A 23,958-nucleotide genomic window follows, 5' to 3' on the forward strand; every position below is an offset into this window, starting at 1 on the left:
GTTCATTGTTTATTAGAATCTCCAGATTAGGAGATAGCACCAGTTCTCTGATTAGTCTGCTGCTGTGCTTAACCACACTCAGCTGGGAACAAGACTTTTCTGAATTCTGATCAGTGTTTCCCATGTTGCAGGTGGTTGCCTCTTGTCCATGGGCACTTCTGAGAGGAGCCTGTGTTCCCCTGTAAGCTTCCTTTAGGTAAAGGCAGGCTGCAGTCAGAGGTCCCTCCTCCCCAGCCATCACTTCTTTAGGCTTGTTCTGTCTCTTTCCTTGACTTGGAGCAACCCACAGGAAGCCCCTTGGACTGTTCCAGTTGTAAGGTTTATATCTGTTAATCTACCTGTCAACCCCATGAATTATATTGAGTAAACAGTGACTCAAGGCACTTGGCTTCTAACACCAGATTCAGGATTTGACTGGACAAAGTGAGGCAATTAGCATCTCATCCTGAAAATTATTATCCCTGTAACAGAGCCAATATGTTACAGGAGAGCTCCTCACCTGCAAAGTCAACAGGGTCAAACAGCTTTTGAAAAGCTCTTGATGGGAAAAGAATGAGGTGGGTAAAGCTGTAAACAGGTAGTGCTGCACCTGCAGAGCTGGGGCTGGTCAGACAGTCGTGTCTGCCTGCTTATTTAACATCAAGCACATGTAATGCTGATGGCAGGGCTGTGGTTAACAAAAGGAACCTTGATTTGAATCTCCCTGGTCAAAGAAGAGTATTTATTACAGAGCAGAAAGCCTCCTCCAGAGTGGAGGGGAAGGATTTAGATGTGAACCTGGGTCTGGGTATTTCAGGGAATCAAGGTCCAAGTAGGCAGAACCTGCTGTGCTCACTGGAAGGTGGCTTAAAGGGAGAAACCACTAAGATCAGTGAATCTAGCAGGATTGGGGACAGAGACCATTTCCTTCAGCACAAGCTAGGTGTATTGTGTGAAAAATCCAATTACACTTCAGAACAGGACAGAAGCACATCCTAAACTGAGCTCACAGCCAGGTGTTCTCTTCCCTTTGGGATGGTTGTAGGGGATTTGTGTTATTGGATTGAGCTGTTGCTGCCCTTTGTCCCTGCACAGACCCTTTGGGGCTCTGACATATCTGGTGCAGGGTGAAAGGTGAGATGGTGTCCAGCAGCCTGACACAGACCTGCACACACACACAGGCACTTCCCAGAAATAAACCTTGTAACTCTGGGGTGTTCATCCCAAAGGGTAGGATATTCTGCAGTGTGTTATCCTTTTACAGAGTTAACCAGGCAAATTATTTGGAGTCTTATCTTAATAAGGCCATGAGAAGGAATAATTCAAGGCATACACAGAGAGAGGAATAACCCAAGTAGAGATGTCTTCTCTGGCTGAAGCTGTTCATGAAACAGATACTCCCTTTGGGGACATGGCTAAAAAAGAGTGGCCCAGAGCCTGTTCTCTAATGAAGGAGCTAAAATGGTTGCAAGAACCATGTCAGCCTGTCTTCACACACCTCTGGGATGGGAAGGGTACCCCATCCAACTCAGTGGAAGGTAAATAAAATGATCAATTTTTATTTAAACAGCAAAACAGGTAGCTAAGATGAGAAGATTTATGCTCAGGTTCTACAACCCAGTGTTCTTAGTTATTGAGCAGTTGGAAGTACAAACCCACAGGCTGCACATAACACTGATTGCTTTTGATAGAAATAAAGAATATCTTGCTGTTACCATCAAGCCTTGAAACTGACTTCCAGCTAATGACCCAAATAAACTGCACTTGAAATTGTATAATTGAGATCGAAGGCTGTCTGGGGCTTCTAGCTGGGACACAGATTCCACATCCATGAGCTTTAGAGTATGGTCATTGAGCTGAAATGGAGAAGGTTAAAACTCTCATTTTCATTACCAAACGCCCCCCGTCTCCCAATACAAATGTGACATTTCAATTTTGCACAGTCCAACTCTTCTTAAATCATCTGTATAAAAACTTCAGATCTTGATTGATGATGGATGAGCTATTGTCTCCTCAAGCACCCAGTTCTCATTACCCTTTAAGGCAGAGCTTATTAATGATGGACCTGAAGTGCTTTCCCAGTGGGTCATCAGCAATGAACTATGCTGAGGGATCAAAAGATTTGGTTTGGCATGAAATTTCCAGCCTAAGCTGTTTTCAGATGATGCGTTCAGCATCTTGGGTGAAAGAGGAGAGGAGATCCCCATCAGCAGGGTGTTTAGGTAAAGATGGAGCACTGCAAAGATGCTTCTGCTCTAGAGAGGCTGACTTTGGAAATTCAGGTGTTGTCAACATGTGTTATATAACACAAACCTGCAGGATATACCTGTACATGGTGGGCTTAAAAGACAGCTGCTTCCTTCACAGCCAGTCAGCTTGAAAGGTGTAAGATATATTCTGGTTTGCTTTTGAAGTGCCCCAGAGTTTTTCCTGATTAACTCCCTCCCCCTTTCCCTGCCCACTTCAGAGCAGTTCTTTTCCCTCTCACCATGCCATCTTCCAGTTCCTGGTGCCAGCTGGTTTTGTAGCACCAGAGAAGAGCTTTCAATTTGCAACCTGGAAGAGCAATAGCCATTTTATAACCATTTCTGTAACAATTTCAGAGAACTTTTAGATTCTACAGCTAAATAGATGTTTACAACCCCCACTGCATACAAACATACTTTCACTCCAGGATACATTACAGAATGAGAACATGTTTTGCCAATTTAACCCACATTAGAAATTGGATTACAGACCATGAGGGATTACACTGTACACAAAAGTAAAAGTCAGCTCCATAAAATGCCCTTTTAACAGATGGAAGAAGAAAAGTGGTTTCCCTCTCTGAGCAGACACCACTCTTGCAGAGCCACTGTCCCTTTGCAGTGATTTTATGCTTCTGGTGGCTGATAATATGTTTTCAGTGACTCCAGTCAAACTCTGAGTCCCTTTTTGAACTTGACAAAGTATGAACTGTATGTAATGTACTTGTCTGTGATCCTGGCACTTCAGTGGGAGATGCTTGTGTTTCTTGGTTGGTAGAGACCTGTACATTTCCATTTCTCTGTTAGTGTTGTATGGTAGGTCACCAAAGTCTGAGGGAATGTTTCACTAGGCTTTTGAAAGCAAGAAAATAGCAGCTATAACAACAGATAATACATTTCTCATTTAGCTTCCTGAGTAAATAACCATTTAAGAGAATTTTAATAATCTGCAGATATAAGTTCCTCACAATCATTTGAGAGTAATAGGCAAAGTAATGACAGAGTTCAGTGGCAAGGACACATGCTGATTTATTTTCATGTAACTTTGGTGGCAGAATTATACTGCTTTTTAAGCCACTAGAGTAGCTCTAATGAGGAAGATGATAAGATTTGTCATTCACTTCAGAATCAAGTGGCAAAAGCCCTTGGTGCTATTCCTTTGCTCAAGGCATGGGGCTGGAGCCCTGGTGCCAAACCAGGAGACTGTGGTACTGTGAAGATGTCCAAAGTTGTCAGGCACCTCTAGGACCTCTTTTCCCAGTGAAAGCTAGTGGGTCTTGTGCTTAGAAATCCCTTTTTGCTCCTTTGATGTCCCTGAGCAGGGTGGAAGCTCAAGGGTAGCACTTGCTACTAGCAGGGTCATACTTGGACTAGCAGTTTTCCAGTGTCACAAAAAAATTGTTTTAGGAGACAAAAATACCCTCCAAATGGTATTTAATACATGTTTCACTCTGAGCAGTGTTGTTTTGGGCTTCTTTAGCAGGAACTGGCTTCTTTGTTCACAAAATTTACTCAGGGATTTGCCATTCTCTCTTCTGCTCCAGCTTTGGGAGGAGCTGAGCAAAGAGGCACCTCAGGTGTTGCACACAGGGGAAGAAACCTCTTTTTGCCTGGCTTCCTTTGCTAGCCTGCCTGCACAGAGATCCTGCCTTTCTCCTCCTGCTCATTGTTTAACTTTATCTCTCACTTTCAGGGCTGTAAATTAAAATGAGATGATGACTTGATGATGATGAGTTCATTATGCAGCAGCTCCATTGTATATTGATTACAGTTGTGCTTCATTTGCTTAACATGCAATAGGGTTTATTAGCTCTTCCCAGGCATTGTTCTTGCTAAGAGAGGGCAAAGAAGTGCAAAATGCATTTTGAGTTGAAGTCAGTGAAGCCAATGCATCTGTGCTGATTTACATGCTCTGAGGGCTTGCTGTAAAGAAAAGCAGAATAACAGGCTGGATTGGGAAGGTGGGGTGGAAATTAATCTGGGTCCCAGAGAGCAGGAAGAGTCAAATACAAGTGCTCTAAAGATTGTGCTAAACTTTGAGCTCAGTGTTGCTTAATATCCACAAGAGCCCACCTTTGATATTACTCAGTTTTGTTTGCACCTCAGAGCATCAATAACCTGGAAACTTTAATTCTGTCACTGGTGAAAAAGGGTGAGTGCAGGGAAAATGGAGGTACTGTATCCCATTTTTGGGAAAAAGCAGCAGAAACAGCACTTGCTATTCAGTGATGAGGCAAGTCAGAGCATTTTTTGTGGTTACTTTTAGTAAACACCGTGGAAGGTGATGGCTTCACTTCCTGGTTACCTCTGTGCTGAAAAAAAAGTATTTCTCCACAAATTGAAACTATTAGAATTGCTTTTAGATTGAGATCCTGCTCTACAAGAATGTGTCAAAATTCCTAGCAGGAGAGAAACTTGGATAGGTATTGCCATGAGGGGATGCTCTTGAAACCCAGAAATTAATCCAGTTCACTGTGCCAGCTGATAGAGGAACTATGTAGAATTGTGTGTGTGTTTAAGAAGCTATAAATACAGATTTTACAGGTTTTTAATTGATTTTCTGCTATTTTTAATCAAAATATGGGCCATCATGGATTAGGTAATCTGCTGTAGCTGGGACAACACAGAGAAATAATTTCTAATCATGATTTCAGGTGTACTTCTAAGTCTCCCTTTCTCCCCAGAGCAAAATTGTTAACAGATGCTGTATGTTTTTTTTGGTTTTTTTTCTGTGATCATAAGAATATTATACAGACAGATCATTGCTATATCTCTAATCTGGACTCTTTTTCTGTATCAGATTATTATCATTGTTTTCATTTATAAGCTCCTTTTCAATGAAAAGCCAAGCTTTTAAACCAGAGGTTTCTAAGAAATAGTAATGCTGATTAATATGGTGGAAAGATGTATTTACAGATGATCCTTTATTTAATAAATTCCTTGATTGGAGGCTGCCTCATTTACATGCTGTGTGCTGTAAAGCCTGAAATTTAAAAAAATAAACAAAACACAGTAATTCCTTCTGTGGTGTATGTAAACATTTACATTCTCACTACAGCTTTTAAAGGTTTTTTTAAGGCAGATGAGAATTATCAGACTACCTTAATCTTCATTCTCTGTGAGAAGTGTGGCACTCCTGGCTCTGCAGCTCCACTTCATGTCACTCCAAGGTGCCATTAGTAACTAACCTTCAGCATTTCTCTGCTGAGCCTTGGAGATCTGACACTGAAGGTTTTAGACTCATAGCTCCTGTTATCTTTCATGAAAGTCACATGCATTGTCTCCTGCTTTGGAAATAAAAGAGACAGGTTAAGTAGAGGAATTGTGAATTTGAACAAGGGTTTAAGGGGTAAAAAAAAAAAGTTTTTGCTCCAGAGAAAACACTGGTGCTACAACCAACAACTGAAGGATCATTTTTATGTTGAGATTTGATGAATCAAGTCTTTAGAGACAGGACAACAGATAGGTTTGTTTAAATAAAATGCTATAAATGTGAAAATAAAAAGAAACCCCAAAAAACCCAACAAAACACACAACCTAAGAAGAGCCCCAAAACTTTTGCCTGTTTAAGAACCATCTCCCTTTGACACAAAGCTTCCAGCAAGGCATGTCCATAGGAGATGTGTTTGAGATTTGGATTGTTGCTATGGAGTGTTTGGGTGTTTTGGATGATGGCATTACAGCAGCACAGGCTGTAGTAAAACTACAAAAAAAAAATCTTGTGCTGACCCTTCTCATGTCCTGTGAGCTCATCACAGCATGATTCTTTATTTTAAGTTTTAAGCATTTCTGCAAATTAATGAAATGCTGTATAGTGTTTTTGCTTGTGTTTTTAAAGTCATTTAAGTGTTGAAGGTTATTTTACCCACAAAATACAGAACTCTTCCATACATGATCACACTGGAACAAAAGGTAAACTGTGTGTCAGTCTTCACCTGGTTTCTTCAGCATGTGAATAAAGGGTTCCATTTTACAAATACTGTGAGCTGCTTGTCCTCCCGTTTTCAGATTATTAAATGAGATTACAGTGAGAATTTTTCTTTTTTTGCTTCTAAATTTTGTGCCCTCTCTCCAACACACATTTAGCAATAGATTTAACCAGCTGTCTGAAGCCTTACAAGTCCTTTGTTCTCTTGTTCTTCTGCACAGAGATCCTGAATGGAGGGGTGTATGTTGGGCAGAACAAATTCCTCTGCTTTGCAGACACCATTCATTGGCAAGACATCGTGAGGAACCCCTGGGCCTCCAACTTCACTCTGGTTCCAACAAATGGCAGCTCAGGATGTAAGTACTGCTTTGATTCTCAGCCTTGTCATCCCCTCAGCATGAAACAGGATAACTGTGGCCACAAGTTTTCCCTGATCCTCTCTTACGGAGAATTACATTGGTAAACTTCCTTTTTCTGCATTTTTCTGTTTGTCTATTGCTTGGAGGATCACTTAGTCTGTTCTCAAAAACGGTGTCTGTGGAGGGGATTTGTGAACATTTTCTGATTTTTCTCTCCTCTGCATTTTCTTTTTGTTTTTTTTGCTGCTGAAGCCAGTGTGGTGCTGTGGAAGCACAGACATTCTTGTTTGCTTTGCATTTGTTCTGCTCAGGCTGGTCCTTGAGTCACAATGGTCTGTCTAGGGCATCATAATTAGCTGCTGCAGTAATTATGGTAAAAGCTCACAGATATGCTGACTTTAGATGAGAAGTGAACCTGAAAGAAATAGTTATCCTGTTGTCTTGTGTGTATATTGCTGAAGAGAGAGAGAGAATTTGCAGAGATGGAGTGTTCTTCACAATATAACCAATCATTCTGTGTTTACCATGTTTTTTTTTATTTTAAATGCTTTCCATTCCAACCTTGAAATATCTGTGTACTTAGAGTTTCTCTATTTCCCTTCCCAAGAATTATTTGCCTTCAGTGAATCATTCTTATTCTTGCAGCAATAATGAATTGTAGTGAATGGTGGTGACAGGGATACAGAGTGTTTAAGCAAAATATTCCATAATGGAGTAAAGTGCATTCAGAATGAATGCTGTGCTGTTAAACAGTACCCTCAGGATGTACCAACATTGAAATTCAGAGACAGGCTGGGGAGAAGTTTGTATCAGGTGTCAAAGGTGGCACCACAGCAGACATACTGTTCTGAGCATCCAGATATGGGGACATTCTGGATTGCTTTCCACACCTGAAGGTGTCCCTTGAGGATGTGTAAAAGACTGATTGCCTCTCTAGCTTTCACTACAGCTAAGAAACACTTCATTTCTTCTGTTGTATGTTGGGAACTAAAAAAAAAAATAAATGTTGAGACTCTGGCTAGGGACCCTTTGATGAGTCCCCATGATTTCTAAGCAGCACCTTGCTTTTAACCAGGTGCTTTGTGGTGCTATAGATTTTATAGAAGGCTGGCTTGCTTTTGTATATCTCATCTGTTCCCCTTAACACCAGAGCACTTGAGATAAGACTTCCTCCAAGCCTGCCAAGCTGCACTGCTCCTGGACATCCCAGCTCCAGGGCAGAGCTTCATCACTGCTGCCTTCTGGCTGGAAACCTGGCACAGCTGCACTGCAGCCAGCTCTCCTATTTGCACCTTTAAAACCCTCATCACTGCTGATGATCGGCTCTAGGCAGAACTGATGAAACCTCTGAAGGTGTGGGAATGCCTCTACCCTTTTATGAGTCATTGCTTCAAGAACAACACTTGCTTCTTACTCTGCTTTTTTTCTATTACTGGGTTTGCTTTTAACTTTTCCCAGTTCTTCAAGACAAATGCTTCTGCTCTTTTAACAAAGCAACCAACATCAATACTATCTTTTTTGAGGTAAAAGAACTTTTGCTGGTGACTCCAGAAGAGCTGGAAGAAGATCCATTCCGGGTACTTTTCAAATCAGCAAAGAAATCAAATATTAGCACTCACACACAGCTAGATGAAAGAATATATGTAGCAAGTTTTCTTCAAATTATTTTTTTATTCCTTTTCAGTTGTTTTGAAACATAGGGAAGGAACATTTTGTGCTTGATAAATAAGATAAACAGCATGATTTCAATGATGATTGAGAACTACATACTAAGGCAGCTTCATTAAGATAGCCACCCAAATTTTTACTCTGTTTTTCCTTACTTGGGCTGAAGCAGTGTATAAAGGGACAATTGGACTGTATTTAATTTAATAAACATACATCTCTTCTGAGAAACTCGATCCCATCTCAGTACAATTCATGAGTCCTGTGAAATTTGATTAAATTAGCTAATTCAAACCATTTTGGTCTTCACAGCTTACATAGGTGAAAATATAAATCCCATTATACAAAAAGCCAACAAATGCCATTAAACAGGTCCTAAGGCTTTGGTTAACAAAGAACTCAGGTACAGAAACCACCATTTAAAATAGTCTTTAATTTAAAATTAAATTTTAAAAAAAAAATTAAATATCTGTGTGTGGGTGCATGCATGTACTATGCACACATATAGGACTTGGAGAAATGAACACTGAATTTTAACCCTGGAAATTGGTGTAGAAATGTTATTAGATAAGATATATGCTTCTCAGTTTTGGCTCACATGTCACTTTTCACAACCTGCTAGCTGTGCCCAGCCTTGCTTTTCTCCACTGCTGCAAATGATGCTCAGTGCATTACAAAGATTTTTTTTCTGCACAGACTGTGACTCATGCTTCTCTGGATCCAGCATGTGTATTTCCACTGGATAGGAAATACCTGAGACTTAAACACTAAATGCTGTTTAAGCTCAGGTGTCTCCTGTCCAATGGATATCTTGGCTAAATCAAATGGAATGACAGAAGTACATTTGGCATTACTGAAAGTATCCCAATGTCAAAATATTTTGGAAAGAAGTGCTGGGTTTTACTGTTTATCTATAAACCTTTGTAGGAGGGAATGTGAACCAACCAAACCTTCTGTGTGAAGCTCAGCAAGTATCACAGAATCACAGAATGACCAGGTTGAAGACTTCAAAGATCATTGAATCCAACCCTGCCCTAACACCTCCACTAAACCATGGCCCTGAGTGCCACATCCAGTCTTTTTTTAAACACACCAGGGATGGTGACTCCACCACCTCCCCAGGCAAAGCATTCCAATAATTTATTATTCTTTCCATAAAAAATTTCTTCCTAATATCCTATTTGGACTACCCAAAGTCCATCCTGGCAGTAATTTAGGGAAGTCTGTGGGAGTGTGAGATGCTGTAAGACCTGGCTAGCAGCATCGTGTGCCATGTTTAGCCATGCCTGGCAGGACTGGAGGGTACCTTATGCCCCAGGAATTGTTAGGGCTGTTCCACTGAGTGGTCCCTGGCAGAGAACACATCCAGGGACAGAGGCTGTGTCAGAATCTGGTGCCTCAACATTCCAGCAGGAGCAGCCTCAGACACAGTTTGGTGCTCTGGCATCACTGAGGTTGTTTCCAGCCATCAGCAGAGGACATGAAACCTCCCCAGAGGTGCCTGCATGTCTGAAAGAACAAGTGCCCAGCCTGGCAGAGTGACTGCAGCAGGGTGATGTGAATGCAGTGTCACACCAGGCACACCAGCAGCTGTGGGGCTCAGGGCAGCCCTGTCAGGGAGCTGGCACTGCAGGTGCCCATGCTATTCCCTTCCCCAGCCCCCTGGAAAAGCTGATAATGGTCTGACTGCTGGGATAATTTCACTTCAGCCCTCTCTTGCTGCTCCAGTGCAATCAGCACAGGAAGGCAAAAGGGTGGAGTGACAAGAAGATGCTCTGAAGTAAAATCAGTCCCCTGCCTCTGTGCCTGTTTCATACCTGGGGTCTGCCAATTCTGGCAATCTCCTTCATTCACATCAGTGCTGGAGAGAAGAGAACATGGCCAGTGAACTCTGGGAATGAAGCTCCTCTGACTCCCTTCTCACAGGCTCTCATTGTCACATCACCTCCAAGGAGCCAGTTGAAAAGGCCATGGTGTCTGAAACACCACCAGAAATACTGCAGCCACGTGAATCCTGAGCTCTGCTCCTCCTTTCTTCTCCAAGCTCTGATCAAATGCAGGCAGCAAAGCTCATGCTGGAGGCCTGTGAGTGACACAGGAGTCACCACTCAGATAAACAAACCCTGCACCAGGGACCACAGTGCTGCAGCTCTCCCAGGACACAGCCTCTGACACACACACACTGGAATATTCACTGCTTGCACCACCTTCCCATGCTGCAGTCTTGGAGCTGAAGCTTTTGGAATTAGCTGTGACTTGAAAGCAGCTTTCTCTTCTGTTTACCTGAGTCCTGTGCTGCCAGCCTGGGGTTTGAGCTAAGCACATAGCAGTGGGAATCTCAAAAGCACTTCACTCTCCAAGGAACAACATTTTCTCTTTAGGTTTACAATGCTGGAATTGTTTCTGCAACGCTGAAAATCTGTTTTCTCTCCTTGGAAAATCCATGAATTCAAGCATTGGGCAAACATGCTGAAGCCTTGCTTTGCAAGAGCCTATTCCCCTGTAAGCACATCCACTTTTTGGATTCAGTCCCTTAACTGAGGAGCTGGAGCTCTGCTCTTCAGAGGTAGAAACCCAAGGTGCAGCTCCCAGCAGGGAAAATAAATAAAGCAGAGAAAAAGAATTAAGCTTCTTGGCTAAAATGCCTCAAGATTAGAAGAGCTCTCTTTTGGGAGAGTCTAGTGAAAATCTGGCTGCTTTCATCTGTGTCTTCAATGTTCTCCTCAGTTCTGTTGTTAGCAGGAGCTGGACAAGCTTCACATTTTGTCAGGGTTTGACAAAGACCATAGTATTAAATCAGAATTTTCAGAGGAGCTATACTTGGAGCTTTTGTTTCACAGAAAAGCTTGTGGAGGTTGAATTGTTGCATTGAGATCACTTCCATAGCCAACAGCATGTATTCCAATTAGTCAATAATGCCTTAAACATACTGAAGCTATGGATGGTTGTTCATGATAGAGCTGGTGACTGTTTGGTTAATATGAATGCAAAAATCACTCTCCATTTTCAAGTTAAAAAAAAAAAAAAGTTGTTTTTCAAGGAGTTATTAAAAAAAAAACACTGGACTGTTGTGTTGGTATGTGCCCAGAATTGTGCAAAATAAACTCTGTGAAAATTAAATCCATCGTAAAGTATTTTCTTGAACTCAAGTTTCTGCTCAGACTCTGAAGTGCAGTGAGATCTCTGAAAAAATTCCCTTTGTCAGTCTGGCTTTTTAACTGAGTGCCTGTCAGCTGTGAATAAAGCTGGGATTTTTGGCAAGGTACTTTTTCAGGCAGAACAATCTCAGTTCCTTGCTCTTCTCAGCGTGGTGCTCCTCTGTCATTGCTTTGTCTCTAATTGCAGTGGTGTGAGAACACCCCAGTTCAGAGCTGTGCAGAAGCACTGCTGCAGGGTTACAGGCACAAAAGGCCTCAGGGGTGTGCCTGTGACTCAATAAATCCCATGGTGTATTCCAGGGAAACACTGCTTGAAAACTCTGCTCTTCCAAAACTTCTCTGCATGTTGATACATAGATTTTTCAAGGGCAAAAAGAGCCTTAGAACATCATTAGCTCAGTAATGGCTCAGTGTCTTCCAACCTGGCTGTGAGGTTCCAGTGGCTCTGGTGCTCTGTGCACTCTCCTGGCACTGCTCTGGAGCTTTGCACAAGTGCAGCTGTCCCTCCAGAAGCTGGTTTCTTCCTAATATTAAAGGGATTAATACCAGCTGCCTTTATCTCTGATCTGAGCACCAGTTTAAATCATAGATGTTGCATCTTCCACTTTGTCTCTCTGGCTCAAAGAACTCTCCTAGCCAGCTTTTTGTCTCATCAGCTCACCTCCTGGTCTTCTTCCAAAAGCTGGACAGATACAGGCTCTCCCATCTCTCACAAGGAGGAATTTCTTTCCAGCCCCAGAGTAATTTTCATTGCTGGTCAATGTAAATTGTGCATTATTCAGTTTGCTTTTAGAAAGTGGAAGCCAAAGCATGCATGGAATTTTATTCCTCATGTAAGCAATGGAAGTAAAAATTATATCCTTTGTGTTTCAGCTTCATGTGAGGAATTTGGTGTTCAGGCAGTTCTGATATCTGTGTGGTTTAGAGACTCTCTTTTTTTTTTTTTTTTTCCCCAGCAAATACAGCCTGTGTGTTCTGTTTTAAATATTCAATCTTATATTTGGCTCTATAAAGGTCATTTGGTGTGAGTGACTCCAGCTCACTCCCCAGCCTGGCTCACTCTCTGATACTGGCTGCTCCTCACTGTAATTTGCTGGGATCTCACTCTTCCTGTCATCTGTACACTTTGTTGCCTGGGATAGTTTAATAATTTCTAAACCTTTGTCTGGAATACTAAGAAGTGTCAGTCCTAGGAATCCCTGGGGAACAACACCCCAATTGTATTATAATTGCTCATTTACAGCTACTTCTGGAGAGTCCCCAATTAGCTGGGTCTTAATGCATTTTTTATGTGTTTTATTAATATTGAAACATAGAGACAAATCTAATTAAATGTTTACCATTTAGCCAGTGCTTTGCATTGTAATTAAAGGAACAAAAAATGGACTTCCCAGCTGTGTAGCTGCTTATGAAGTCAGCCCTCTGTGCTCCTGGCAATGCAAGCTGCCAGTGACCCTACCTGGGAGCAGGTGTCTTTGGAAGCATTACAGCTCAGTTTGACACTCTTATCCCTGTATTGGGCTGATGGGAGTCAGTGCTGGCTCTGTAATTTAATTGTTTTTTCTTAATTTCTTCTGCCACACTCTCTTTGTGAGTTGCTTTTTCAGGTTAACCTGCCCCACCAGCCCCAATAACTGGGCCATGTTGTACTGGCAGTTTTCCACATGCTAGCAAAAGGAGTTAATAGGGTTTCTGAAAAACACTTCTTTAAAATATTACAGAAATTGGAACAATCTGGTAGAAATTTAGTTCAGCAGAAATGTCTTCATGTCAAACTACTTTAAGGCCAGAAGCTCCTTAATTTGTTTTTAAATTGTTATAGGAGAAAATCAGCCATATGGATTTACAATGTACATTCTTTTCAGCATATATGCTGTAACCTTGTGCTGTGTTTCACAAGAAGCATGAGTGGATATTTGCAGGGAATTTTGTATAAATGACAAGCTTTATATTCTCCCTTGGGTATTAGGAGTCTCTCTTTGGAGTTGCTGGCAAGGGATGTGGCTGAATTTGTGTACAGCCATTTATTGCAGCCACAGAATGAGGCCTGACAGGTGGGAAGCCCCTTGATTTAATGTTCAGTAGTGACCTTGTAACTCTTCACAGAGCACAGTAACTCAGCTTTTGTACCAGTAGCTGCAATATTAGAAAAGGATCGTTTTTACACAAAGCCACTTGTCTGGAAATTTATACTCAGGTCAGACCATTTGCTGTTTAACTCTGAATTAATTATGTGACAGCTATGAAGAATAGGGGTTTGTCAGATCCTTGCAATCTCTCCCAAAAGTCCTGACCTTACACCAGGTCTCAGGTGTGCTGTGCCTAAACTCTATAAAATGCTGTTCATGTCCACACCAGGGTTTTCAACTGGGCCACCCAAAAGACTTCCTGCTGCCCTTGGGAAGCCACAGCCACACTGGTGAAATATGGAGCTTTGGGTCAGAGCAGGAAAAGGATGGAGTCCTTTCTCTCAGCTGTAAAAAAACCATTTGGTTAGCAAGGATTGAATAGAGGTGAATGCAGCAAAAATAAAAGTACAGGGAAAGCTTTCCTTCAGACCAGTGGGTGCTTCTGTAACAGGAAACAATTACATGTAAATCATGAGTATTTGCAAACCAACCCCCCAGCCCTTGCTGCTAGGACACAGATGAGATAACCACATTTTGTCCAGTTATTCCTACAAAGTATTTTGTGATTTTCCAAGCACAAGGATTTTGCTCTGAAGAAGACCAGAGTAACAGCAGTATATTTATGTATGCTGATGAAAAGAAAAGAAAAGAAGAGAGGGAAGTGACTAATTCAAGCTTAAAGCCACCTTTCAGAATAGCTAGTGTATCATTTTTGGTGTACATCTAAATTGGAAACTACCTACCGAGAAAATGGCATTGCAGAAAGTATACCCTGAAGACATTTGTTATTGCAGAGTTTGTTAAATTATAGCCTTTCACTGAGGTTATTACTTGGAGCTCAATTAACATTTTAAATGTATGTTTGGAGACCAGCAAACAGGGCCTTGGCAGAGAGGTGGTCTGGGTATAGAACATTTTCCCTGCCACCAGCATCACCATGGCAAAACCAGGAGGAGAAGATGTTCTTTTCCATAAAAAGCCACAAACTCAACTGTTCTGTGAAAGCTCCTTCCATGTGGCACACACCTCATGGGCTTACAGCACTGCACTTCAGCAGCAGTTAAGGTTTTATGGGTATCTCAGCTGGAAAGGAAATTTATATCAGATAGACAGAAAGTCCCACATCTGCCTTTTGTTCAGGCTACATGGAAGCTGTTTTTTCCTTCCATTAAGGAATCTCTAGTCCAGACAGAATTCATTTACCTGGAATTGAAAGGCAAATACAGTAACAGAAAAATTTGATTTTGAAGAATATTGTTTGCCAAGCAGATATATCTGAAGATGGAGGAATACATGAAATCTAGTGATACAATGAACTTGATTTGCATTAGAATGGCAAGCTGAACTGCTTGAAGTTACTTGTAATGTTTTTTTCCTCAACCCAGAACAGTGTGTTTTAAATAAAGGGAATCACTTTAACTTTCTAGTAAATACCTTCAGCCAGCATTTTCAGAAGGGATTTGTCAGTTGGTGACTGCCCTTGAAACAGATTTGGAAGGCAAGCAGACGTGGCACCTGATGGAAATACGACAAAAATAGTTGGAAATAGTTGAGTTACTGAATAAAAAATAAGTAATGAACACAAATAAGAAAAAATAATGCTGTGAGAGACAGAACTCTGTATGCTGCAGAGCCCAGCAGAGTAACTGCTGCAGGCATGGGGATTTCTAGAAGTCATGGGCACAGAGAGGAGGGCACAGAGAAAACCAGCATTAACAGTTTCTGAAAAGTCTCAGGCATGGGCATCTCTTGGCACTGAGAAATATATTTTGCAAAAATATAAACAAAAAAATACACAGCTGCAGAACCAACCCCATCCCTGTCAAAGTGCTGGCCAGTTTCACTGAGTATCTTCCTTCTTTTATCAGCTGTGGGGTGGAAGTCACTCACCAAGTGGCAGAGGTTGCCATGCTGATGTATAAAATAGTACAGTGCTTCTGGAGATGCAGAATTGAAGCAGGGCTCCACGTAGTGGTGTGCAGCAACTGTTGGCAAGTGCTTATCTGTTAATGGCAACCTGTGTGTGTATAATGTATTACTGCACAGCACCTGCTTGTGAGCAGCTTGGTGTTTGAGCAGTGTGTTGCACAAGGGAGAGACTTCCAGGCTGAATGAAAGCATTCCTCTCCATTACAGGCAGCTTGTTTATCACACTCTTGAAAGTAGGAAACAACCCCCAAATAATCCAGATATTTAAAATAGCCTAATTGCATGGTGATTGCCAGATTTGTAGTGAGTGGGTGGGAGGGATTGGTCTCTCACAGCAAGCTTCAGCTGCTCTCACAACCTGCCTTCAAAGTGCTGCTTGGGAAAAGGGGGAGGAAAGACAGAGTATAAAATCAGCTGCTGAATAGTGTCTGCAGGGTCTGGAAGCTGCTGTGTGCCTCCCAGCCTGCCTGTCCCAGCCCCTGCTCGCTTGGGCTTGGCTGGTGCCTCACAGGCAGTGCTGGCTTCTCCCAGCACACTGTTCTGCTCCCTTCACCAAATACAAAACCACCCCAAGCCATTCTTACTTGTTTTTTAAGGATTTTGTTAGGTCTATCTGTTCTGTGGACAGCCTGGCTAAAGGGCTCTGGTCTGCTCAAACCCAGGGCAGCTTCAGGGTGTTCCTCCTGGTCCCTTCACACCCCCTGCAGTGTTTACACCTACATGGCAGTGCCATCATGCCCAAAGCATCACCTCCTAGCAGATCTCTGATAACTGAAGGTTGTCCAGGAAACTGCAGTTTGACATTTGTATGATTATTTCCATTAATTTTTTGTCTATTGCAAACACTAAATCTAAATATCAGAGTATATGTCCAACCATTGCTTTTCAACAGAGAAAGGGCTTCTGTGGCCCAAGTAATGTTTTGTAATGATCAGTTTTGTTTCAAATAGGTAGAAATATATTTTGGATAAGCACATTAAGAGGCTTATCCAAACTCTAAAAACTGGCCTAAAACTGGACTCCAGATTTCATGGGAATGAGGAATTCTTTTCTAATATTTCCATATAATTGAGTCAGAAGTTGATTAAAACATGAGTACTTCCAAATACACCCTGCCAGGCTCTAGAAATACTACATGGGATCAAGAAAGAATAAAATGGATTTTAAAAGCCAACTCAATTTCAATTCTGATTTCCCTTCTTTGAGGTTATCACTTTGTTTAAAAAATGAAAACTCTATGTCCCTCTGTTTGAACTTTATCACTGCTTTGGCTGCATTAGAGGAACATTATAACAGAACAATATTTTGAGTTATGTGGTATTGACTGACTTGACCTGTTTGAGGAGCTGCTGTTAAAGCCACACAAGAACACTCTGAGCTGTGTGTTTGAGGTTGTTGAGAGCCTCCTTTTAAAATTCTCATCTAATGGTGCAGGAATCTTTCTCCCAGCACTGTACATCCTGTTCCCCAAAAAAGCACCTTATATCTGCATCCTTCCATTCTCAGCCAAGCTATGCATCAGATAGTAAATGATACTTTTCTTATGGACTCCTGGCTCCAGATTTATTCCAGGCACTGCCACAGGTGCTCCCCTGCTGTTGGATTGTTTGTGGGTTTGGATTTCGTGTGAAAAGTGCCAGGTCTGGGAGCCAGTGGGTAGGGAAGGATGCAGGTGTCAGTGCTGGGCATCACAGTCACTGCTGCTAAGGCAGGAGATGTAGGCACTTCCAGACACCCCATGCAGGGGGAAATGCTGAGGTGAGTGTCAAGGCATACAAGATGTTGGCTTCCTATGGTCTCTGTCTGCTGGAATCTGCAGTGCCTTCCTCTCACAGACCTGTCTTCTGCTCACACTCAAATTTCCTCAGTAACACAGACTTTTCTCCTTTTTTTTCTGCACATTATCAGATCAGGAGTTCTTCAGGGATGTGGGGCAAAAGGGTTGAGTTTCCTACCTTGAATTAAGGCATTCTCACCTCACAGTGGAAACTGCCCCAGGCTGGTCTTATTTGGCATCTTTTCCAATTGATCTGTTGAAGTTCTGGGTATTAAATAATCATTAAGTTAGACACAGAAATAATCCTAGGAGTGCTCTGATCCATGGCTCTCCAGTGGTCACAGCCACCCAGCTGCAGGACACGAGTCCAAGGATGGCTGTGTGCTGAGCCCAGCTCTCTGCCTTTGGGGCTGAGCAGCTGCCAGGGTCAGGAGAGTGTCCTGGGGAGGGGTGGCTGCCAGCTCTGAGCCCTCCCCTTCCAGAGAGCAGCCCCCAGACCGTTTCTTGTTGGCCTGAGAGGAGAGAGCCTTCATCACAGGAAGCAAAGGAGAGAACGAGATGAGGGTTCACATACAGGTGGTGGAACAGCACCCTGTGCTTCCCCACAGAGGAAAGAGAAAGTATTAGCATTTAGAAGGGGCCTGGGGTTGTGGTGTGTGTGCTTTGGGGATGGTCCCTTGGAGGGAAGGTGTTTAATTGTCTCTGCTCCTCTGCTCCTGCCACACTGTGGGAGGAGGGGCAGTTACCTGTGGGTGATTTTTTTAACCATAATGATTACAACGGAAGGATTCCTGAGGCTTTGTTGTTCTTGATGAGCCTGCCAAGCAGCAGGGATGACTTGACCTATCCTTTTAGCCTTCTGGCTGTGTCTCCCCATTTGCTCAGCATCCCTGTGTGCATGTTCAGGGAGGCATTTGATGCTGATTGGAACTAATTCACCATCACAGTGGGGGGAATTCACTTACATTGCTCTGTGCTAACAGCTATAAGCAGTGATAATTAATAGCTCCTAATTAATCACTGTAATAACTTTACACTAATTAATCAGTGTAAAGTTTTAGACTCTGTCATATGTGAAGGTTTTTATTTTGTGTGGATGACTAAACCCCCAATTAATGCATCGAGTCACACAGCCTTACCAGCGCTGTCTGCTCCAGACAGAGAAAAATAACCAGTGTCTTCATTACCCCCCTCAGGTCCCTTTCTGTAGTCATTACTGTGGCCTGAAGACATTTTTCTGTAGCAGCTGCAGTAATGTTACAGTGAGCTCCCTATCAGCTCAGAGCTGTCAGCAGCAGATATGAATCCAGCAGCCCAAGCCCGGTCGGTGCTGCTGACATGCTCTTCTTGACTTTCCATTTATTCCTTTACCTCTGGTGGCCAATCTCTCTTGAAATCAAAGCTGTCTGCCACCAGTGGATCTGGCAATACTCTGTGATTTTGCAGTTCTCAGAGAGCTCCCTGTGCGCACACAAGGGTTGTCTCCATCCCACATTACTCAAGGTAATGCATCCCTCTTTGGTATTCAGTTTTTGTTTTCTTCAGTGCTGGCTAAGTTTTGTCTCTGCTCCCTCTCCCTGCTCTCCCTCGTGCTGTCCCTGTATCTCTTTCTGTGCCTGTCTTTCAGAGTGTATCTCTTGGATTGTTTTCATTTCCCAGACCTGTTTCCCAGGCCAGTTTCTTTTCAGCTGCTTGTCCCTGAGTCCCTCTTCATTTGTGTTTGTCTCTCTTCTTATCTGCTGAGGAAGATGAGGGGGAGATAGAGGTGTTGAATGGCAGAACTGCAAGTCCCTGCTGGAAGTGATCATGAGCAGGAGTTTGCTTCCACCCTTACTGAGCTCCAGGCTGGGTCCTCCTCCTGGCAGGTGGGATTGGGCTCCAGGGAACTGAGGGATGGATGGATGATGGATGGATGATGGATGGATGAATGATGGATGGATGATGGATGGATGGATGGATGATGGATGATGGATGGATGATGGATGGATGGATGATGGATGGATGGATGGATGGATGGATGGATGATGGATGGATGATGGATGGATGATGGATGGATGGATGGATGGATGGATGGATGATGGATGGATGATGGATGGATGATGGATGGATGGATGGATGGATGATGGATGGATGATGGATGGATGATAGATGGATGGATGGATGGATGGATGGACGGATGGATGGATGGATGGATGGATGGATGATGGATGGATGGATGATGGATGGATGGATGGATGGATGATGGATGGATGATGGATGATGGATGGATGATGGATGGATGATGGATGGATGGATGGATGATGGATGGATGATGGATGGATGGATGATGGATGATGGATGGATGAAGGATGGATGATGGATGGATGATGGATGGATGATGGATGGATGGATGGATGGATGGATGGATGGATGATGGATGGATGGATGATGGATGGATGATGGATGGATGATGGATGGATGGATGGATGGATTGATGGATGGATGGATGATGGATGGATGGATGGATGAAGGATGGATGATGGATGGATGATGGATGGATGATGGATGGATGGATGGATGGATGGATGGATGGATGGATGATGGATGGATGGATGGATGATGGATGGATGGATGGATGGATGGATGGATGGATGATGGATGGATGGATGATGGATGATGGATGGATGGATGGATGATGGATAGATGGATGGATGATGGATGGATGATGGATGGATGATGGATGATGGATGGATGGATGGATGATGGATGGATGGATGATGGATGGATGGATGATGGATGGATGATGGATGGATGGATGGATGATGGATGGATGGAAGATGGATAGATGGATGGATGATGGATGGATGGATGGATGGATGGATGGATGGATGGATGGATGATGGATGGATGGATGGATGATGGATGGATGGATGATGGATGGATGATGGATGGATGATGGATGATGGATGGATGGATGGATGGATGGATGGATGGATGGATGATGGATGGATGGATAGATGGATGATGGATGGATGATGGATGGATGGATGGATGGATGATGGATGGATGGATGGATGATGGATGGATGGATGGATGGATGATGGATGGATGGATGGATGGATGGATGGATGGATGGATGGATCCACAGCAGGTGCTGTGCTTTTGCACAGTGTAAGTGCTTGCTGATGAACCCTATGTGAGTTTCCTCTGTAGAGGGATCCCATAAATATTTGTGCAGGGTGTCTCCACTGGGCATAGAGACTTCAGGGAAGAAGCAGAAATACAGAGAGGGGACAGAAAGGTCAGTTGCTGCCATTTGCCACAGTAAAAGCAACAATACCAGTGCAGGTACAGCTTGTTAAAGAAAAGCCTGGATTTTTTGGGACTAATCCTGTGTTGAAAAACTCTTTGGTGATAGATCCTTAGATGAATTCAACAGACATGAGTGAATGAGGCAGTGGAGGAATTGATGCTTAAATTTCTGTATCCCATAATGCTTCTACAGAGGAAGAGAAAATTAGCACTATAACACATTTTCTTCTTTTACAGAAAGTTTTACTTTTTCTTGCAACATGTGTCTCTCCTGCCATTAGGGAAGGAAATCCTGGGAAGCGTGAGACTCTCTTAGGTAATTAACTTTCAAATCAATAGGAGAGATCTGAAGGCTAGCACAGGGCAGGTAGGAAATGCAAAATTATTTTTACCTAACAAAGAAGTGTGAATAAATGAATGAGAGAATGTCTGATAATAGTCAGACAAGGACAGGGAAAGCATTATGGCCTGATAAAGGCAGAACAACCCATCACAACAATAGTATCTTTAATTCTCCTTAGTGCTGTGTTGCAGTGTTTGAATTACATTTTGATTTTATTATCTGTGCATACATAGAACTAAGGAGTTTGGTTGCCTGAAAGAACAACACACAGGTGTATTCAAACCTTGTGTCTCACCTCAGCCATGCAAAGAACAGCCTGGGACTCTTACCACAGAGCATACCTGGAATTTCTTTGGCTTTAGGGCTGGTTATGTCTAGAAACATCTCTATGGCATCTCTAGCATTTTTGCAGGAGTGAGTTTTTTAGGCAAAGGATGAGTTTATAAGCAGCTTACAGAAGCTAATAAATTATTTATAGCTGTTTTGATAGTTAATCAATTATTCTAGATTGTTAGGTAAGTAAAGAGACTGCTTAAAACCAGGCTTGTAACCATCAAAGCCATTTTATTTTGTCTGTGTTTATTTGCATTTCAGTATCAGTGTGTTGCAGGTATCCTAACACTGAAAGATGATTTATTAGCCTGATAGAAACCATCTGTAAAAGTAAGTTTTGTGCAAAGTGAGACAATTCTTCTCTTATTTCTGCTTTCCTTCTCCTAAAGACTGAGAGGAGTCTGCTGGCATAGCTGATGGGGAAGAAGCAAAACTGTGATGTAGTCACATCACAGAAACATGGTGGGACTGCTCACACAGCTGGGGTGTGCACTGGGTGCCTACAAGCTCTTCAGAGGAGACAGGAAAGGGAAGTGGTGAAGGGGTGGCCCTTTATATTAGGGAGGCTTTTAATGCCATGGGAATTGAAATAAATGACAATGAGGTTGAATGGTTATGGGTAAGAATTAAGGGGAAGGCCAACAAGGATGACATCCTACTGGGAGTCTGTTACCACCCACCCAGCTGGGAAGAACAGGTGGACAACTTATTCTATAAGCAGCTGGAGAATGTGTCAGGGTCATCAGCCCTTGTTCTTGTAGCTGACTTTAACCTGCAAGACATCTGCTGGGAACTTAATATAGCAGAAAAGAGGCAGCCCAGGAAGTTTTTAGAGTGTGTAGAGGACAACTTTTTGTCCCATCTCTTTCTAAAATAATAAAGTCAGTCTGGAGTCAAAGGAAAGCCCTTCTCAATTCTCAGGAAAACACAAGGATGAACTAACCTTGGTCTTTCCCAAGCTAGTGAGCAAACATTTTCTGCTGGTGACTTTCCTTGGCTGGGAAAGCAGAACCATTTCCCACAAATAAAAGTCTAGCCTGGAAATGAAAAGGAAGGTGCTTTGCCTAGAGGCCATAATTCAGGTCTGTTGCAGTAGTTTTAGCCAAGGGAAGACAGCCCAGGAGACAAAACATTGGTTTTCTGTGTGCAGTTTGCCAAAGCAAAATTAATTCTCGTGTTCCTGTGGGAATCTGCCTTTCCTTAACCTTGATTTCATTACAAAACACTTGAAAATTATGGAAGCCTCCAAACTGTCACTGTGTGTGCAAAACACTGCTACTATTCAGGAGCAGAAATGTATTCCAGTGTCCCAGCTGTAATGGGGAGGAGACTTCTGTAGGTTCTCTCCTTCCTTATCTTGCTTGGAAAAGGAAAACATGTTCCTTCTCTAATGTGAAGAATCAAGTGAAAGGGTTGTGCCCTGCAGAGGATCTTTTTTGGCCAATTTTTTTGGCCAAATTTGCCCTTTCTGCTGTGTGTTGGAGGGGTTTAGGATATTTCAGACACAAGGAATAACAGCAATGATTTATGCCACAAATTGTTTCATAGTTTTTTCTTCTCAATTCTGTTGCCTCACAGTCTAAAAAACTTAAGAAATATATACAGGAAGATCTGTGAGTAGCAGTATAATTCCTCCAAGGGCTTTGTCAACCTTAGGGCCAGTACATTTATTATCATTTAAGCCTGACACACAGATTTCTGTGAGATCTGCTCCTCACATGAATGCTTGTTATGCTCCTGAGTGCCTATGTTGACTTCCACAGGACTATTTCTGTCTTAATTTTGCAGGGCTGGTCTTTAATGGGTTTCAATCTGTCCTTATTACAGGACAGATTTTCCCTTAGTGGGGAAAACCAGGTGAAATACAGAAGGATTTCTGAGGGCAGAATCTGGACCAGTTCATATGGAGAGCAAAGAAAGTTTTTTTTTTTCTCTTTAAACAACCAAGCCAATATAGACACACTATTTGGAGGGAGTTTGGTTTTTAATTCTCAGTATATTTGACCTTCAAAAGGACACATAACAATGCAATTCAGAGGTGTGCTGCCTACAAGCTCAGTTCCTGGTTGTGTCTGTACAGCTGAGAAAAGTGAAAACAATGAAACAGACACTCTCTAGTTCTGAGTGAGAAAAAAGGAAACTGGCAGCCTTTTCTTGCTTTCTTGTTAAATATCTCTATTTAAATGCAAATCATCATCTGACACTGCCAAACAAAGTCATGTACCAGGCAGCAGGCATGCAAGTTAAAAAAATTTTTTAAATGATGCTTTGAAGATGCTGAATTGCTTTTATTTCCAGGAGGAATAGAGGTGGCTGAATAAATTTCTGGCTGCATGCTGAGGATCAGTTCAGAACCTAGGTGCTTCAGATATGAAAATTCATGTTTTAAATGCATCTTTTACAGATGTGTGGGCAGACTGTCTGGTTAGGGATCACTTGGAGGGATGCTGAAGTTTCTTCTGTGTTATCCCACAGCACATATTACAGTAGAAAGCCCAGTGTTTGCAGAATGTTTTGGAAGGGGGTGGAATCCAGGGACAAAATCTGCTAAAACTCTTCCTTTAATTTGCTGTTTACCTCACCATTTTAAACTTTCATTCTTACAAATCAATGTGGCTATATTTGCTTTCTGTGCAAGGTTCCAGTAGTCTCTTAATAATCATAATAATCATTATTACTGATTAAAGTTGCATTATTCATGCCAGATGGAGTGCCCTCCCTGTCAGCCAGACTGAGTTTGCATTTCTGTAGTTATAGCACATTTGTGATCTAAACAAACAGATGGTAGAAGGTGACGAGGAATTATGGGCTGGTGATATCA

The 23,958-nt window shown here is 42.4% G+C and overlaps 1 protein-coding gene across 2 annotated transcripts in view; it reads left to right on the plus strand.

Moving 5' to 3' along the window:
* ERBB4 (erb-b2 receptor tyrosine kinase 4) overlaps positions 1-23,958 on the plus strand; it is a 525,424-nt gene that overhangs the window by 353,312 nt on the left and 148,154 nt on the right. For both annotated transcript variants that reach the window (XM_056496724.1, XM_056496723.1), the window contains exon 4: positions 6,375-6,509. In XM_056496724.1, the coding sequence (XP_056352699.1) occupies positions 6,375-6,509 (135 nt within the window). The remainder of the gene's footprint in view (positions 1-6,374; positions 6,510-23,958) is intronic.

Source organism: Oenanthe melanoleuca, chromosome 7 (genome assembly GCF_029582105.1).
Source record: "Oenanthe melanoleuca isolate GR-GAL-2019-014 chromosome 7, OMel1.0, whole genome shotgun sequence".
Classification (NCBI taxonomy): Eukaryota; Metazoa; Chordata; class Aves; order Passeriformes; family Muscicapidae; genus Oenanthe; species Oenanthe melanoleuca.